The 19,444-nt window shown below is 43.5% G+C and overlaps 1 protein-coding gene across 1 annotated transcript; it reads left to right on the top strand.

Annotated features, from left to right (window-relative positions):
* The first annotated feature begins 94 nt into the window (after window positions 1–94).
* Window positions 95–15,960, top strand: mybbp1a (MYB binding protein (P160) 1a). The gene is made up of 27 exons (XM_084564712.1): window positions 95–314; window positions 727–822; window positions 1,184–1,267; window positions 1,356–1,430; window positions 1,723–1,830; window positions 1,936–2,126; window positions 2,245–2,412; window positions 2,778–2,895; window positions 3,146–3,429; window positions 3,519–3,626; window positions 3,711–3,836; window positions 3,947–4,153; window positions 4,250–4,358; window positions 4,462–4,552; window positions 4,999–5,159; window positions 5,668–5,760; window positions 5,839–6,030; window positions 6,434–6,607; window positions 6,705–6,862; window positions 7,166–7,300; window positions 7,472–7,553; window positions 9,924–10,055; window positions 10,147–10,215; window positions 12,299–12,412; window positions 13,492–13,593; window positions 13,671–13,795; window positions 15,368–15,960. The coding sequence occupies exons 1-27, from the start codon at window positions 138–140 to the stop codon at window positions 15,723–15,725; spliced, it is 3,837 nt and encodes a 1,278-aa protein (XP_084420838.1). The 5' UTR covers window positions 95–137; the 3' UTR covers window positions 15,726–15,960.
* Window positions 15,961–19,444: the final 3,484 nt, after the last annotated feature.

Raw genomic sequence — 19,444 nt, 5'->3', positions numbered from 1 at the left:
AGTTCAATAAAGTTTTTCGTGAGTTACAAAAAAAAAAAAAAAAAACAGAAGGCGGAAGTGACCCGGAAGTAATTCCTCTGTGCGTGAGGCACGTTTTCCTCCTGTAGCGGCAGCATGGACTGTGGCTGTTAGATGAGATGTCCGTAGAGATGGTGGAGGTCTCAATGAAAGCAGCGGAGCCGCTCCGGCCGACGGGCGTCCTCCAGCAGAACCGGGTCTTCCTCGACTTCTTCTGGGACTTGGCCAAACCGGACCAGGAGGTCCGACTGAATGCGATAGAAAACCTCATTAAGTACCTGAAAACAGAAAACAAGGTGAGGCTGTCAGTAGGAGTGTAAACCCAGCATGGTCCTGTAGATGTACTCAAGAGGTTTTTCAGTATTAGGACAAACATTTTAGTCATATAGTCAAAGTATTTTTTTGGGGGGGAAGCCTCTTGCTAATAAATGTCCTAATTATTCTGTTTTATTAAGAAACAAAACAACCCTCAAGAAGTTCACAAGCACTGGTGTTATTACTGATCAATACACATGTTGACAGAACTTTTAAGCAGCGGATTAAGTAAAAATATCAAATCACAGCGATTTCACACATAAAAATATTAGAAGTTTATGTGTCCTACTTTTAGGACATGCTGTATTCAGTGTATAAGTTGTGTACTAGGTGTGAGCGAAGGTAAAGCTGTGTATCCTGACATCCTGATCTCTCTCTTTCGCCGTGTCGCAGGCAGATGAGTTGGAGTACACCTTTAAACGTCTGGTGGACGGACTGGCTCACACCAGGGAGACGGCGAGACCTGGATTCAGTCTGGCTCTGGGACAGGTGAGGGGACGGACGGACTAGGTTTCCTTGTAAAGGTCACATGTCATGCACTCATTTGCCGGTTCAGTAGGTACACTAGTGAAAACAAATGCGTTTTAATATAACAGTCCTGATCTAAATCTCAGCTTTATGAAAGTTATGATATTGAGGATTCATTTAAAATCACAGAGAGCTGTTGATTCAACTGTAGTTTTATTATTTTAGTCAGTGGGCTAGGTTAAATAACTCCAAAATGACCCTACAGTTAACAGAAGCTGTCGTACCGTAGGTGTAAATAAAGTGCTCTTAAATAACTGATTCAAGGAGTAAACAATGAACATGTGTTGGCTGAAGAGTTTGATGATGGGTTTTTGTTTTTCAGGTCTTGAGTGCCTTTGAAGACGTCTCTCTGCAGACTATACTCGACAGGATTAAAGAAAAGCACAACCTGCAGTCGGTGAAAAAGGTGAGCTTTGGTTTTGTCGGCGCCTTTTAGCACCGAAATCTTTACGAATGAGATTTTTGAACATCAAGCTCTTGTTTTGTTTTTTCAGAAACTTGCCAGAAATGCTATGTTTGGGAACTTATTTGGCGTCCTCGCCCTCCACCAGTCCGGCCGCCTCTCTAAAGTAAGTAGTCCCACCGCCGCTCATCAGCTTTTAAAAGGATGCCCCGTTTGTTTGCTGCCCCGTGAAGACCTGGAAAGAGAGGAGACAAAGAGAAATGTGCAGTTCTTTAGTCAGGAAAATGCAGAAATGTAGAAAATTCAGATGGGGCGCAAAAACTTTTAAGCAGCGATGCATATAGCAAGGACAAAACACAAAAGTTACTCTCCAGATCTTCCAGGATGCATGATTGTCCAGCAAATGAACATAAAGTTTTATTTATTTGGTCTCTGAGCTCTGTCTCATGTCTCTGTAGGAGCCTCAGGTGGTGTTGGGATGTGTCCAGCTGCTCCAGAACCTCAGCCAGCACAGACAGCACCTGAAGGACCTGCCCACCAAGACCATGATGGACATCCTCTCTGAGGTAACGACTGCCGCCCAGTTACACCTCTAATAACACATCTCTGTGACTATAACACATATAAGGAGGCTTAAAACTAATGTGCACGATGTCGTCCTTTTTGGTCAGATCCCAGAGGAGGTGTTTGAGGAGGTCCTCCTGAGCTCTCTGCAGACTGACCTGGCCTCGGCCTTCAGGACTCCAGAGCAGCTGCAGCTGCTGCTGGTGGCGCTGCAACGTTTCCCACAGACGCTCAAACCCAAGAAACTCAAGAAGCTGCTGGGCTCCTCCACCATCATCAATGCCGACAACATCCCCAAGTAAGAGCTCAGAGATCGGCTCAGTTTAGATTTTCACCGGCCTTTCTTTGGATTGTGCCTTCGCCCCGTTTCTCCTCGTGCATCTGCTGATCGATGGCTTCTGTGTGACGTCTGGCAGGTTGACGGAGGTGTTGAAGATGGCGAACTTCTCCGTGAAGAAGGAGCGCGTCCTTCCAGCGGTGGCCCTGGACCTTCTGAAGCTCTCTCTGAAGGAAGGCAGCTTCCAGCTCTTCTGGAATAAAGCCATTATCGAGGGCATGTTAAAGGAGCAGGCCGGGCCGGCTCAGTGAGTCCTTTTATAGAGTGATTGTAATAAAGACAGTTTTATAGAACAAAAAATTATTATAGTTGACTTGAGACCTATTTCTAGTAAGAGTAATTTATAATAATTGCATTGATTTTTTCTGTTTCATTGGTTTTATCAAGTAAAATTGAGTCAGTGTTGTGTTTACATCTTGTTGTGCTGCCTCCTAGTGGCCAGATTCAAAACATCCACGCAGGTTTTACAGGTGGAAATAAACTGTCCAACATTTTCCCTCCAAAGTGCCTTTTATAGAACGACCTGCAGCATTTATTCCCCAATTTCCTTTAATTTGTCTTTATATTATAACTGCTACCCCCAGTTAATTAAGATCCTCCGTCTGTGTCCAGTTACCTGAGCTTCCGTCTGCTGGGCAGCGCCCTGCCTCTGCTGTCGCTGTCCCAGCTGAAGGAGGTGTTGTCCGGAGAGGTGATGATGCAGTATGGGATGCACGTGGTGTCGGCTCAGGTCAGTGTCCCTGCTCTCTGAAGAAGATGATCTACTCACATGTTGACTCTGTTAGTAGCAGTCAGTTATAACTCATTTGGAAAGTGTTTATTATATAGTAAAAACATTAATTATTGTTTATTTATAAGAGGTAAATCTATATTGGTTTGTCGAGGTTAATCCATTTGATTAAATTTGCCACCCGTCTATCTTATACGACAGTAAAAAGTGTCCCTCAGCAGTAGAAATCTAATTAATGACTCTCTCCCAGAAACCGGACCGCTTCAAGCTGGCCCCAGAGATGGACACCTATGTCTCCGACTTCATGGCAGGCTGTCGGGACTCGGACAAACAGCTGGCAGTGATGGTGGCCTTCTCCTCGCTGACGGACCTGGGCTACCCCGTGGTGCCGTCGGTGTGGCGTGTGGTGCAGCACCTTCAGCCCGCCGCTCTGCAGAGCTACGTGGGGTGGCTGAAGAACGCGTTCCTGCGCCCTCAGATGGACGGGCTGTTGGAGACTCGCAAGCAGAAAGACGCTCAGGGCGGAGGAGAGCAGTGAGTCGCTGCGTTTGTGTAGTTGAATCTTGTTTTTTTAATGATCCGGTGACGGTGCGTGAGCGTAACTGTTGATTTTCCTTCGTCAGGAAAGAGAACGTATTCCGGCTGAGGAAGTGGATTGCTGCTCGGCTCGCCTCCATCATCGACAACCACTATGTGAAGAAGCAGGAGGATCTCATGATGGACGTGTCCAGGTGAGACTCGCCTCCAGTTGAGCTTTGTCTTATTGTTTGATGAGGAGACGGCTGTGAACCGGTGTTGTGCTGCTTCTCTTCCAGGTTTGTCTTTTTCCACGCTTTCTTCAGCACCAAGAAATCCTCACCCGACATCGCGGAGACGAAGGAGACGCTTTCAGTCCCCCTGGATGATAAAACCAGAGGAGTGCTTGTCAATACTTTCTTCGGGTGAGAGGTCAAAATCCTACGAGGCTCTGTTAAAGCCAGTGGGATTCATTTATTTATTTCTTCAGTTTGAGCTCTGCCGTGCGTCTGATTTCTCTCTGTCCTCCATCCAGACTCCTCATGTCCTTGCACCACATGCCGCAGCCCGACGACTCGGCTGAAGGCGCAGCTGTCAACCAGAAGCGGGTTCTCGGTGTGACGGCCGACGGCACCATGTGGATCTACCACCTGGTCCAGTACGCGCAGGTCCTGCTCAGCCAGCCAAAATACGTCCAGAGCAGCCGGCCCTTCAGTCCTGAGCAGAAACAGGCCTGGGACAGGTAGGGATCTCCTCAAAGTGTGTCCACGTTTCTGGACTGCACCTGCGTTTAATGCAGAGTTGATTCATTTGGCTTGTTGTTGTTGTTGTCGTCCAGCATGCTGGAGTCGGTGGCAAACCTGAGGAAGAAAGCGAAGAAAGGCCCGACGGCAGAGAGCAGCGCGTTCCAGCAGCTCTTCCTGTTGGTCGGCTTGCATCTGTTCAAGGTATCTCACTCTTGTTATTGGATTATTTTAGCCTTGATGTTGCAGGGTAGTTTAAATTGTAGTCAACAAACTACAACTAAATGTGTGTTGTTTTACTAAAAAGGCCCCTGAAGAGCTGCTGGACATCATGAAAGACCTGCAGAGCTGTGTGGACAAAGCTCAGGAGAAGAAGGCCAAGAAGAAAAAGAAAAAAGGTGAGGCAGGCACAAAATGTCCTTTAACTACACCGATCAGCCACAACATTATGACCACAGACAGGAGAAGTAAATAACATTGACCATCTTGTGACAATCACAGACACAAAAAAGGTTTAAGAACAACTCAACAAACATGAAGAACAGCACAAGGTGTTGACCTGGCCTCCAAATTCACTAGATCCCAAACTGATCAAGTATCTGTGGGATGATCCACAGAGGCCCCTCCCACAGACACCACAGGACACCCTCAGAAGGCCCGTGTCCATTCTCTGATGAGTCACAACTGTTTTGGAGGCCCAAGGGAAACCTACACAATATTAGGAATCATAATGTTGTGGCTGATATCGGTGTAATTCACCTCAAATTGGTTGAGACCAAAAGCTAATAGGACGGTCGCGTGTAAATAGGCAACTGTGATCATGTTTAATGTTTCCCCGATGCAGCCACGGAGCAGCCCGAGGAGCCCGAGTGGGTGGAGGTGATGGTGGACATCCTGTTGTCCCTGCTGTCCCAGCAGAGCCGACACATCAGGCAGGTCTGCAAGACGGTCTTCTCCTCCATCTGCCCCCACGTTAACGCGGCCGCCCTCACCGCCATCTTAGACGTGAGTAACACGGGGACGGGATCGGCCGTTATCCGGACTGTAGAAACGGACGAAGGAGTAAAGAGTAGATCTGTGATAGTATTTTAGAAACAAAGATTTTGCTGGTAAATAATTTTGTTATTGTGCTGATCTGTCTGATAATACACTAAATTAGATATCAGAATTCTCACAGATCCTGTTAGCTTTTAGCAGAAGTTACTTAAATAGGAGTAGAAAAAAAAAAGAGTTTGTTTGTTGAGGACTATATTCATCTGACGTTCTAGTGAACATTTACAACAGCAGGATGACGCACGTGGGACTGACTCAAAATAAACTACGGCAGGCTGTTTGTATTCTTAAATTTTTAATCGTTTTTGCGCAACAGCGGAGCTCAAGAGAGGATTCTGGTCTTTAAATGGGTTTCAGCAGTTTTTATAAATATACTTAGATCATATCTAGATGGTGAGTTTACAGAGCATCAAAAAAAACAGAGAAGAGGATCAGTTGTAATGATGACGCTCTGTTGCAGGTTTTGGACCCAGAGAAGGACGATGAGGACGCTGTGGTCGTCACTGATGACACAAAACTAAAGGATGATGATGACGATGAAGAAGAGATGGAGGTTTGTGAAGTCCACCCTTAAGATTCCTCTTTTATCTACATGTGAGCGCTTGTTGATGGTGGTTACGTGTCCCGACAGGAGGACAAGTCTGACGAATCAGATGAGGATGAGGAAGACGAAGCGATGGAAGAGGAAGATGACGAGGAAGAAGATGATGAAGATGACGAGGAGGAGGAAGAGGAGGAGGAGGAGGAGGAGATGGAAGGGCAACAAGTCGACCAAAGTTTCCGGTTGGAGCTGATGAAGGTTCTCCAGAAGCAGAACGCTCTGGTGAGTTTTCAAGCTTTTTAAAAACTGAGAAGCCTCTGAACCGAACTGTAAAACCTCTTGAATGATGGAATCATGTCCTTGTTTCTTATGTGGAAGAGCTGAAGATGATGTCAGGTCACAGCACATGCTACTAGGGATGTCCCGATCAAGTTAATATCGTCTGATCTGATGTTAAATATCCTAAAGTTCCTCCCCTGTAGATTCAGTCCAATAAATACGTCAAAGTTAATGTAGTGTGGAGAGGGTAGCTCGTACCTTGGCTCCAGAAAACCTGTCTTTATGGCAGACCTCAAACAAATAACTACAAAAGATCAGGCTTAGCTGAAGCCTGATCCCGATCCGATTATCCCTACACTTAACTAACAGCGGTGTTAACATTAAAGCTCTTCTGCTTCACATTCAGGCCACAGAGCAGGACGCCAGCAGCGACGAAGATCTGGATGACGACGCCATGATGAAGCTGGACAAGAGTCTGGCGGCGCTGTTCTCCGAGCAGAAGAAGAAGACCCAGGCCAAGAAGGACGAGAAGACGAAGCTACAGAAAGAGAGGACGCTGGTCCGAGACTTTAAGATCAAGGTAGCTCAACGTCTGTTTGGGTGTGGTGTAGCCTGTAGCCTGGCTTAACTCAAATCAAAACTAAAAGTAATAACCCCACTATAACCTTTTTCTTTAGGTGTTGGACCTGGTGGAAGTGTTCGTGGCTCGGCAGGCCGGCAGCCCTCTCGTGCTCGGTTTGGTGGAGCCTCTGCTCACCCTCATCGAGAGAGGAATGAGCTCCACCAGTGAACAACAGGAGCAGGACTTCCTCCGTCGGGCTGCAGACATCTTCAGGTACAAATCTCATCTGTCCTCTCACAACATCCGTCCTTTGTGTTTCATTTTATTGTGCCATGGTCTGAGTCATTATGTTTTTGGACACCAGTAATTATCCAATGGGAGGCTATTTGCTTAGTTAAATCCAGGTGGAGACTGTTTTTTTGACCAGGCAGTGTATGTTTGAGTCAGGAGGAGATTGTGTTCAGAAAACTGATCAGGAATTAGACAAAGAATTGGGTCGATGGGCAGAATTCACAATGACGTGCATATTGATAAATTCTAATCAAGTTCCCGTCTCTTTTTTTATTATTATTTCAGGAACCAGCTGTGCAGATCCAAAGTTTACTGCAGGACCGCTGGTGACAGACAGGGGGAGCTCCATGACCTGCTGGACAAGCTGATGACTAAAACCCAGAAACTGTCCGACTCCTCCGTCTGCCTCTACTACTTCAGGTACACAACGTTAGAGTTTGATAAGAGAGATTAGTAGAAAAAAGCAGTGTGACAGTAAATAAATCCTCATGGATCCCGTGTCAGGATGTTGAAACAGACAGGAAACATGATTTGTACTAAAACCTGTGTGTTAGTTTTGCATTTTTCTAATGTTGTCTTGTTTTTTTCCAGTGCGTCTCTGTATGTGGTGAAAGTTCTGCGAGGGTCTCCACCTACTGAGACCAAAGAGGAGCAGACGGCTGCAGCGAGCGACGTACGTTCACACAGACACACGTTGATTTCATTCACTAGACAAGACGCCGGGAAATCAATCCCATAATAACCTAAAGTGACGATTTGTTGTTACTCCATTTTTACCAAAACAAGCCCTACTTCTGCAGACTTTCTTTCTTTTAGATCACAAGGCTGCTCTGTAGACAAATAATACTTAAATATTTATACGGTATGCAAGTTATTGTTATATTTTAATCTCTTAATAATTTTTGTGTTTGCACCAGATACATTTTAAAAGCCTGTTCTTGTATTTCTACTGGGTCAGGAAATGTCCTCAATAACGTGGCCCCCTTTTTTAAAAAAGCAAGATTGTCTTCATACAAGTTGCTCATCAGTTTTTAAGCAAAGTTGCCAAAAAATATGTAACTGCAGCTTCTTAAACGAAAGAATTTACATTTTCTCTATTGTCATATAAATCCTCTACGTGAAGACTGACCTCTACATGACGTTCGTTATCTCAGTGAGCGCTAATGATTTAGCCTAATCAGTCTGACTTCATTAGTCCAGGTTTAATGTGAGACTCGATTAACTTAATGTGAGATTTCTGCCTCCACACCAAAATATAAATGAGAAGTTGTGTTAATGCTAAAACCGGTCAGCCACAACATTAAAACCACCAACCGGTGAAGTGAACAGCACCGATGACGGCATTCACGTGACACCCACCACCACCTCGGCGTTGTTGCAGACCAAGCACATCACCATGGCAACAGCACACAGGTGTTATTGCAATCGTGATGTGTTCACACACCATGTGTTCCCTACTTAAAGGGGAACTACCGTTTTTTACAACCTGGACCTTATTTCTGGCATAAATTACGATCGTTTACTCACCCATGTAACTTTGGTGTCATTTGGAGTCGTTCAGACGATATTTAGATCCGTGTATATCCATATAGCGGGAGTGACTGGGGCACCGAAACGCAGCCTCTAAATAACACATTATAGTGTGTGCTATTCCCCGTTGAGTCCGGAGTTACCTGTTGTCTATTCGCGGACATGCAGCGGTTTGTTGTTCTTTGTCCAGCTGTTCCTCTCTCTGCCTCCGCATCCTCCTTTCAACGAGCTTCTCATCCGTATACTCTGACTCAAAACGGTAAGGACGTCCATCGTAAACAAAGCCGGTGTCCACAACCTCAGAATCGGAAAAATATTCAGCCATGTTGCAAAAAACTAGCAGTAGCAAATTACAGGTAAACAAGCCGACCGTCGCGGGTGCGCACGGCGCACAGAGATGACATCATCCAGGTCAGAGGTTAGTAGGTCAAGCTACAGACCCTGGGTGATGATAACAGGTAACTCCGGACTCAACAGGGGATAGCACTAGCATATCATAATAAAATATTGGTGAAATGAGCGAGTTTCACGGCAGATAATACGTTATTTAGAGGCTGCGTTTCGGTGCCCCATTCACTCCCACTATATATACGCACATCTAAATATTGTCCGAACGACTTCAAATAACACCAAAGTTATATGGGTGAGTAAACGATCAGATTTTATGCCAGAAATAAGGTCCAGGTTGTAAAAAAACGGTAATTTCCCTTGAAGCAGTGCATACCATCCACATGAAACACATTTCATCAGACCAGACCTCCTCCTCCTCCTCCTCCTTCCATTGCCCTGTGGTCCAGTTGTGTCCATTGCAGGAGCTTTCATCAGTGGACAGGAGTCAGCATTGACACCCTGACTGGCTCTGCAGCTGCACAACCTCTCACAAAACAAACTGTGATCACTGTGGCAGAACCAGTATTCACGTTTTTCACCAGTCTGAGCCACAGTAGCTCGTCTGTTGGGTCTCGGACCCCATTGTAACCGCTTTTAGGTACTGACCACTACAGACTAGGAACACCTCACTAGAGCTGCAATTTTAGAGAAACTGTCTGTCCACACGGTTTGTTTTTGCCAGAGTCGCTCAAATTCTTCTATTTCTCCATTTTTTTTCCTTCTTCTAGCATCAACTTTGAGGACAAAATGTTCAACTTCATCAGAGCTGTTCACTTTTAATGTTTTGGCTGATCGGTTTGTGTCTTCAAATCGCAAATTTGCTTTAAGGGGCTTTACACAGAAAACTCGGAAAAATAAAGATAAAAGAAAATGGGAGGAAGGTTGATGAAATGCCAGGAAGGCGTTCTCCCGGGAGAGGTTGTGTGCACAGAACAGATCTGGTGTTTTTGTTGTTAAATTCAGTCGAGCATAAAAACTGCTGCAATATTTATAGATAGTAGAAAAATGTGCACCGAAACAGGTGGATAGAAAACACACTTATTGTGACAGCACGAACAAAACAAGGCTCTTGAAACTGAAGTAGCTTCGCCTGATTTTTGTTTTTATTTGTGTGTGTGTGCAGCTGAGGTATATGGGGAACGTGGACGTCGATCGGGTCTCCGCGCTCTTCAAAGACGCCCTGTGCTCCTTCATGAGCAGGAGAAAGAGCCCTCTGACCGCTCAGATGTTCACCGACTTGTTCACCAGATTCCCCGTGAGTAGTGCAGACGTCTGAGCCGGAGGTCACCATGGAGACGGAAGCAGCAGCAGCAGTGTCTTATAAAACTCTTGTGTGTTATTTCCAGGTTTTGTGTGTGAGCCTGTTGGACACGGCGGTGCAGCACATCACATCTGGGGTCAGAGATCACCAGCAGGTAAATTGCAGTCATGTTTTTGGTGTTTATGTCCCAAATAAACCTGATTAGTTTCTGATTTAGTTCAGGAGATTTGATCTTGTGAATCTTCTAGTGTTAAACAATATGATATTCAGTATTTATTATACTGTCACATAAATAATATGACCATTTTCTTGCGGCTCTCCAACTTTCCTACCCTAATGGAGGTATAAATCTTTGAAAACAGCTCGCTGAAGTATAAATAAGTATTTAAAAGGGTTCGGAAATCTTCTAAAGCCGAAGGGTGCTGGAAACAAGGACAACTGGACTTTTAGAGTTTCTTGAAGATGTTTAATTCAAGTCTTCAGTTCTAAAAGACTGGTGGAGGGTTGGGATTTAAATTGGAACATATGTTGGTGTTGCCAACAGAAACTCGCATGATAAAGGTCTATTAACGACCAGATACTTACGTTTTGCGACTTTCTGATGAAACGAGAAACTCTACAAGTCCAGTTCCTCTTGTTCCAGGTCATTTTGTGGATATAGCATAACTTGGATGACCGAGGTGGCCTTGGGTTAAAGCACATTTAGTGTTGTAGTGAGTTTTTACTGCAGGTGGAGGGCGAGCGTTCGACTGTGTTCACGTCGACCATCTTCTTTTACAGATTTTTAAGTAGAAAATCAAGATTAATTAATTTACCATATATGCTTCCTTGCTTTTAAGCTGTAAACTAATTTAAACATGTATTTTGGACCATTAGAACATAAGTGCTGATTCAGGCTCTTGTCAACATTATCACATTAGACAACATTAGGCTACTTCTTCCTGGTACCTAATACAGCAGTTATGCTCAGTGTTCATGTAGAGGTGGACCTTGCAGACTACATTGGACCTGAGGATGTTTCCTTGATCTTCAGTTACCATATATGGTTCCTCGACCCATAAAGGGTTAAGAAGTTCCCCTTTGAATAAGTAATATAATCAGATTGCATCCTTTATCTGTAATGACCGTGCACCTTCCCAGAAATGTAACTACGTGTAACTAAGAGCTGTGATTGGTCCGCTTGGCATGTTTCCCCTTTAGTGTTTCTGGCTGCTTCTCCATCTCCGCAATTTTCAAATTGATTGTTTTGGATCAATAAAGATGGAACACATCGAGGAAAGGTTAACTGAGGAGGTTCAGAGATACAAACATTTGTACGACTCATCTTCGGCAAAATTTTGGCAAAAGTTTCAGTCGCCATTGTTGAAAGTGAAGCAGGATTTAGAAACAAAAATTAACCAGATTGTCAAAGACACAGCAGCAACTAGTGTTTGGGTGGCGTTTTTACAGAGTGAGCCGGACTGACGAGGCACAAGTATAAATGACTCGCACCGGTGTAGGCTACATGCATAGGTTATGTACGTAGATTATGTACATAAGTTACATACGTAGGTTATGTATGTAGGTTTCGTACGTAGGTTAAGTGTGTAGGTTACGTACGTAGGTTTTGTAAATAGGTTACGTACGTAGGTTATGTACACAAGTTACGTACGTAGGTTACGTATGTTGGTTTCGTACGTAGGTTTCGTACGTAGGTCACGTACGCAGGTTTCGTACGCAGGTTTCGTACGTAGGTTAAGTATGTAGGTTTCGTACGTAGGTTACATACGTAGGTTACATACGTAGGTTAAGTACGTAGGTTTCGTACGTAGGTTACTTACGTAGGTTTCGTACGTAGGTTAAGTATGTAGGTTTTGTACGTAGGTTAAGTATGTAGGTTTCGTACGTAGGTTACATACGTAGGTTACATACGTAGGTTAAGTACGTAGGTTTCGTACGTAGGTTACTTACGTAGGTTTCGTACGTAGGTTAAGTATGTAGGTTTTGTACGTAGGTTAAGTATGTAGGTTTCGTACGCAGGTTACGTACGTAGGTTTCGTACGTAGGTTAAGTATGTAGGTTTTGTACGTAGGTTTCGTACGTAGGTTATGTAAATAGGTTACGTACCTAGGTTAAGTATGTAGGTTATGTTATCTACGTCCCGCTGTACCCTAAATGAGCCTTAACACACATCATCTCATTAGACTTCCTGCTCATTGATTTAATATTTTTGTGTGTGTGTGTTTGTGTGTGTTCAGGGTCAGGCGTGTGTGTTGGTGTTGCGGGCGATGCAGAGCAGGGAGGTTCAGCAGCTGCTGAGCGGTCCTCAGTGGACGGAGCTCTGCGAGAAGGTCTCGGAGCAGCTGGCAGCGGTAAGTCAACACAGATCTGAATTTTACCAGAAAGGAGGACACCTCTGCATCGTGTTTGGATACAACTTGTATACACTCACCTTTCCTTATTTAGGCCTTATATTAACATCTATTCAGGGGAGGAAGTGACCAGCTTTAAGTGCAGGTGTGAACACATCCAGGACGCATTTAAGAGATCTGATCCCACCACATTTGGAGCTGGTCTTTGTAGCTATACTGCTTCCAGATGGCCAGGAAGTGGTTTTATTCAGATGTGAAGGAAGACTTAATTCCCCTACTATTGGACACCAGAGTATTACAATCACTGTAGTTGGTAGGGACACACTGATCCGATTTTTCTCCTTTTCCAATCCTCTGCTTGTCCTCTTCCCAATTTAAATTCAATGAGCTTCTGCTTGTGGAACAGATTGAAAGTCATATTTCTGTGTGTATAATGTAGCCGCACGTCATGTCTTCACTGTAAGTCCAGACGTTCCTGCACCGGCATGCTTTGGGCTCGTTCGCATTTTAATTGTATTATTCCGAGAAGGTTTATGAGATTGCTCTGCGCTCTGCTGTGATAAATGATGATTAGAGCCACCGCTCCTCTCGCCGTCCTCCGTGTGTCCTCTGGAGAGACGGCGGTGGCTAATTGCACGCTTCTGCAGATCTTCCCCAAATAACTTCACCCCTCGTCCCGCCTTTATCCTCCTAGATGAGAACAGACCGGATAAACCACATAACCTAACTGTAGCGTTTCTTTTGTTGTCTTAAGATGTAAAATCTTAATTTCTCAGTCCGAGTGACTGTAATCCCTCCATGTGGGCCTCCATATGTAGAGGCTGCTGAATAAGAACTGACAATATAGCATTAATAAAGACTGGAAATGTCTTTAAATCTTCTATATCAATTTGTTTAGGGTTTGAAAACCGATTAAAATGCTATTTACAAGTGGGATGAATACCGTTATCCCAACAAACATCATGCACATGGCTCTAAAGTGACTCATCCAGGCTTTAAGCCTTCAGTCAAAGTATGTCATAGATGGATGATAACGGCAGGATGGGTAGAAGTCTAACCCCGGCTTCTTCTCCTCTCAGAGTCTCCAGCAAGTTGGTCCAGCCGAGAGCAAGGTAGCCAAGGAGAAGGTGCTGAAAGTCCTGGAGCTGTGTCAGTTCCTGGTCAAACACATCCGCCAGCAGGTGAGTCATCTCTGAGTGGAGGGGGGTGCAGCTGATGTGGATATTCGGTCCAGACTCTTAACTCCTGCTCTGTGTAGAAGCTCTCTGTGGATCTGGATCCTCTTCAGACGGTCCTGCAGTCCCTGACCGACACCATCACGTTCAAGAAGACCGGCAAGATGGAGGACACCTACTGGGCTGTGATGAAGCACTTTGGAGTGACGTGAGTTATCGCCTGTTTCCGCGTCTCTGAAATTAAAAGCTGTAGAGGAGATCATCGTGCGTAAACCCGATTAGTGGGAGAAATCTGATTATCTTCTTGCATTATTGTGGCTCCGTGGGTGACTCATTTTAACTTGTATGAGCGTGACGATACATGCTCGCTGCTCTTTTTCTTCACCATTAAAACCCAGAGGGGAAGCTCAGGCCAAAGGTCTGTGGACTTTTTGGTGGTCTTCAAATATACCTTATTTAAAACAGAAAGAAAACTAAACGAGGAAACAGATGATTCATGATCCATGTCTGTGAGAGCAGTGTGCAAATATGAACTTTCTGTGTATCTGGTGCCTTTCTTTCTTTGTGGAGTTTGCATGTTCTCCCTGTGTCTGCGTGGGTTCTCTCCAGGTCCTCCAGCTTCCTCCCACCGTCCAAAGACATGCTGGTTAGGTTCATTGGTGATTCTAAATTGGCTGTAGGTGTGAGTGTGAATGGTTGTCTGTCTCACTGTGTTAGCCCTGCGATAGTATGTGTACCCCACCTCACGCCCAATGACAGCTGGGATAGGCTCCAGCGATCCTCCATGGGACAAGCAGATACAGAAAATGAAAGAATTTTTTTATTTTTTACAGCATAAATGAAAGTTTTATATTTATTGCTTTTAAAAGCAAATTTGACGTATCAAAAAATGCACGGATCTCCAAAACAGTCAAGTTAAATCCTATTTCCTGCAGGAGTCACGCTGTGCAGACTTCTCAGTTTGTCTTGCCGTGGATCACTGATACGTGACTGGTTTTCTTTTCTTGTTTTGTCCGTGTGAGTCAGAGGATCGGGACTGATGGTGACAGGACGCGCCCTCGTCTTTCCTCCCAATGCGATTTAGTCAGACTTTGAATTGATTTATTTTGAATACTAGGATGCACTGCTACATGTAATAATCTTTGTCTCAGCCGGACACTGTGATACTCTCCCTGTCTGTGTACGTGCAAATAAAGGAAAAACCCAGTTGCACTTAAAAAAATCACCCAATAAAAAAACAAAGCTATACAGTAAATAATACAACTCAACTACAAAGTGCATCTTGTACATCAGCTCTTGTATGCGGCAGCTTTAGCACAATACATATTGTGCACTATTTGGATTATTATTTACTCCTTGTCACAGCTAGCCCCTCACATACTTTAGCTAGTAGTAGTAGAAGGTAGTTTTCTTAATAGATATTCAGTCTATTTCAGTTTTTGAAGATTTAATTCATAAATAACTATTTTATTTTCCGGTCAACTGAATTGTTTAGAAATCCAATAAAAAAAATACAAAAAAATACTCTTAACTGTTAAAAAAAAGAACAGATTTTTACTAAATAATGTCAATTAATTAAAAATATATTATGTAAAAATAAGTCACTGCATGAACATTCACCTCCTTCAAGTGTGTTGTATTTAGTAGATGCACCATTGGCTGCAGTGACATGAAGCTTGATGCAAAGATTATATCCTGACATGTGTGATAAATAATTGCGGCATGTATTTTTCTTTAAGCCGCCACGTTGACCTTGTTTGTGTTCATGCTCATTCTGCAGCAAACCCAAAGTTGAGAAGACGAAGCCTGACAAGGACGCGGCCCAAGAGCCGGCTCCCAATAAGAAGAAAGGTTTCCTGCCAGAAACAAAAAAACGCAGCAAGCGTAAAAAGTCTACTTCGGAGACGGCAGCGGCGGCAGCAGCAACGGCAGACAAGTCGTCCTCCGCAGACAAGCCAGAGAAAGGACAAGCCAAAAAGAAACGTGACAAGAAAGCAAAGCAGAAGCGACCGGCCGACGGCGCGGCGGCTTCACAGCCCGACCCGGCCAAGAAGAGCAAAACACAGTCTGAGAGCAAAGCGGCCAAGAAGAAGAAGAAGAAACCCAAACAGAAGAAAGCGGGAGGAGGGCAAATGTGAAGTGGACGCTGCTATTTAAAATGGACACAAAAAATCTTTTGTTATTTCCTTTTAAAGATCACGTTTATGTCTGTTAAGTTTCCTGGCGGTTGACATGGCTGCCGCTTCAGTTTGATATGTTTCAATATGAGATGAAGATTTTTGATGTGTGAGGAGTGAGCTAAGAAAGATTATTTTTTTCTAAACTACAATAAATGTACTTCTCTTCCTGGAAGTCCGTCAACTCTGCACCCTCTTCAAAGCTATCGTCTCAGTTTTGTTCTGCAGCAAAAACGAGAAAAACAAAGCAGCTGGATGAGCATTATATTGATCAGAGCTCACAAACAGGGTCCCACTGGTCTGTCCAAACTACAATTGATATATTAAACTGTTGATTTCACTTTTACTCAGTTGAAAGTAGTGAAAATGTGTTTGAACAGACCTAGAACAGATCCCAGAAGATAAAGATATTTAAAAAATAGGTCCCCCAGGGATTTAATTTGAGTTTATTTAAGCTTTTGTTAGATGCTGGGGGGATAAAGGTAAAACCTAGAGCATAGATTTTACTGCCATACCACAAATGTAAGGAAAAATGTTCATTATTGATTATAAAATTCAGTTCTTGGCCCTATTTCTCAACTTTCTCAGACTTAAACTACTTGGTAAATGGTTTTGTATTTATATAGGTCTTGCTAAATGACCCTTCATCCATGTACTAAGGGCTATACTTGTGATTTATTAAAGCATTGCAAATTAATGCAAAAAGTTTCATCTTTAAGCTTTCAATGTTTGATTTTTTCGGACTCTGGGAGACATCAGAAATATCTTAAGACAAAGGCCTCTGGAGTGTCTTAGTTTTCCTGAAGACGTTTTATCCAAGAGACGTCTTTAGATCTAAACGCCTGGTGGTTAATGGTTATTTATTGTGCAAATCGGTGAACAAATTCCTTTAATAGCAAGTGAGTTTCTGGTCGTTATCTGACCTCTAGCTATGTGAGTTTTGGATGAATGCCACTACCCAAACTCTGGATCTTTGGACAACAAATCACACGTTAAAGTACTGTGTCTGTGGAGCCCCAAGTTCTCTGGTTCTTACATAAAAATATATGAATCTTTTATAAGTTGTAATAGTTTCCTAAAACATCCGGGCACTGTAGTTTTTTTAGCAAACGTCACACAAACGAGGATAAATGGTGCATTTTTTTTTTGTAGAAATTTGATTTTCTGCCGTAATGTATGACTGGCATGCTTTCAAATTTTTGAAGACGGATCTCTGTTAGTTGTGTAATGGCGCACAAAACTGACGGTTCTGTGCGTATCTGAGTTTTGGAGTCAGATACAGGCAGACGGGCAGTTTTTGGTATTTATAAAAATAAAAAAAATCACTTAAAGGTGTCTAATTAGCCAAATGTTCCCCCATTAGTGCACTGATACAAATAAAAACATCTGTTGTAAAGAAGTATAAAATAAAACACGTCTATTGAGACAAGTGCAACATATTCATAATTAAATGACCTGTGCAATTTTAGATTTATAACCAAATAATTGTTGGTTTTAGTCTTTTAATGACAAACATAGAATATAACCAGACTTCTCCTTAAAGTCATAGTCTGTGTTATGTTACAGGCTTGGCCCTGAAAGTTTAATCTCACCTGTGGGATGAAGTATTTGTGCCAGAATTCATCTTTTGCTTCCACATGTGTGGGCTGACACAGATGTAAATCAGTTATGTAACATCCTTAGGAGGAAAAATGTCACCAGCCTCTGCAGACGGCATGAGGTTGCAAGCCTTTTTGCTGTAAACTAAGGTGAGCAATCACACACAACCCTAATTCAGCTGTCGGAAAAATGATGCAGTGTCCCGCGAATGGATTACTGTACAGGACATGAAGGCGTGCGGCCATAAATCTACGAGGGCGTTAGCGGGCAGCGGCCCCATCCATCAGCAATCTCATCTTAAAGCCCCTCTCCACCGCTGGAGCCGTCTGTGGAGGGTATCGGTGGCCATCTCACATCAGGGAAACATTCATTTAGCTTGATGTGAACAGTGCCGCGTCCTTTGCGGTCTCAATGACCGACTGGAATGTGAGCAAGGGCCCGAGGAATGTGAACACACAATAAATCAATACACATCATGAGTTTGTGTAACGGGGCCGCCGTCCGCCGTCCTTCCACAATATCAGGAGGAAGGGCTCGAATCAATACATTTTTTTAAAGCTGATCGATACTGTTTTATTAACTGTGGATCACATGACTGCCTGTATATGAACCTTGTCTCTGATATTTACAAGGTCTCAAGGAATTATGATTCAGATCTACACAACATTTTAGCCTCTTTTGTTTCGGCGTTTCAAATGAACTCACCTTTTCCTTCAGCAGCTATCGACTGCTTTGATAAGAAAGCCTCTGTTAAGCACACTGTACATTAATCATTGAGCATTTAGCTTTTTGAGAGCAAGAAACTTCACCCAGGAGCTGGTGAAGACCAAAAGCAGAGCAAAAGGAGACCAATTCTTGAGCATATAATGTTGGATGTCCAAACACAAAACAGCTGATTAAAGGTTTAGTGTGTAACTAAGCAGCAAATTCACCTTAGAAACGTCTAAAGATGATAATAATATGTGAGAAAGTTCTGCTTTACATATGTTTACACTTTCCCCAGCATTGCAGGTTGGCTACCCCATTAGCTTTTCTACTGTCTTTGAGCTTAAATCTAAATTTCCGGTGTCTTTAGGATTCATCTTAATACATCCAGTAGTTGATGGAGACTGATTTCTTTTTATCATTCATATAATTAATTATCTACTCCCTTTTCACTTACCCTGTTCCAAATGTGATGACCATGATTAGCTTTATCGATAACAGTTCTAGGTGAAGGGCAGGAAAATGACAGAAGAACCGTGCATGCATCAGATGGATCATGTGCAGTAGCTCAAGCACAAAGTTTGTACAGTAAAGCGCTCGCTTTAGAAAAATGTCTTAGCTTTGAAAGGCTTATTTTTTATTCATTGGAGGCGCTTGTCTGAATCTTCTGGTACTGTACCCTCGCAGCCACAGCTTGAACCTGCAGTAATGAAGCATATAAACAGACGCTGGAGGCGACAAATCATCCCCCTCGAACCCTGACGGCGGGCGTGAGAACGGGAGCTGTGGTGTCTGTCCTCTCCGCCTGACAGTGAACTGACACTTGTCATCGCTCTGGGCTGAGATATGGAGGCCAGAACCAATCTGCTAATGCAGCTCGGTGGAATAATCGGAGGGAGCTGTAAAATTGAGGGCAGAGCCTTATCAGTATGAGAAAGCTGTAGCTGAATGCAGGTCTGATTCATCCCTTCACCTTGTGAGATGTTTTAATTCTGCCCTGATTCATGCTGTATAAAACAGACTGATTTTCTTTCTAATCCATAACACAGTGGACTGTGGAGCGTTTATCACTACAGTTTTTTTTCTTATCTTCACCCATGCAGATTTTGGTAATGTGTAGCCCTTTGGAGGCTCATTCTCCCCAGCAGGCAAGTTGGCAGCTTTCTAGCCGAGTGTTAGTTTTACACTGAGTGCAGGACATTGTAGGAACAACAGGAGCTGAGTTAAACCACCTGCCTCTCGTGATGTTTTGAATTTGTATATTTAACATTAACTGACTAAATATATGCAAATGGAGCAAGAGGAACAAGTATGAGTTAGGAATCCGTCCACTGAAGTGTAACTCTATACAGTATGTTCAATTTCTGTAATGTTGC

This window comes from Chelon labrosus, assembly GCF_963514085.1.
Source record: "Chelon labrosus genome assembly, chromosome: 17".
Taxonomy (NCBI): Eukaryota; Metazoa; Chordata; class Actinopteri; order Mugiliformes; family Mugilidae; genus Chelon; species Chelon labrosus.
The sequence above is the reverse complement of the archived record's forward strand: the minus strand, read 5'-3'. Positions and strand labels throughout refer to the sequence as shown.

Bases quoted from the DNA above. Each gene is read 5' to 3' on its own strand.
- mybbp1a (XM_084564712.1), top strand. From the start codon at position 138: ATGTCCGTAGAGATGGTGGAGGTCTCAATGAAAGCAGCGGAGCCGCTC. The intron at 5,761-5,838 runs GTTTGTGAAGTC...GTGTCCCGACAG, and splicing joins ACGATGAAGAAGAGATGGAG to GAGGACAAGTCTGACGAATC. The intron at 12,413-13,491 runs GTAAGTCAACAC...TTCTCCTCTCAG, and splicing joins TCTCGGAGCAGCTGGCAGCG to AGTCTCCAGCAAGTTGGTCC.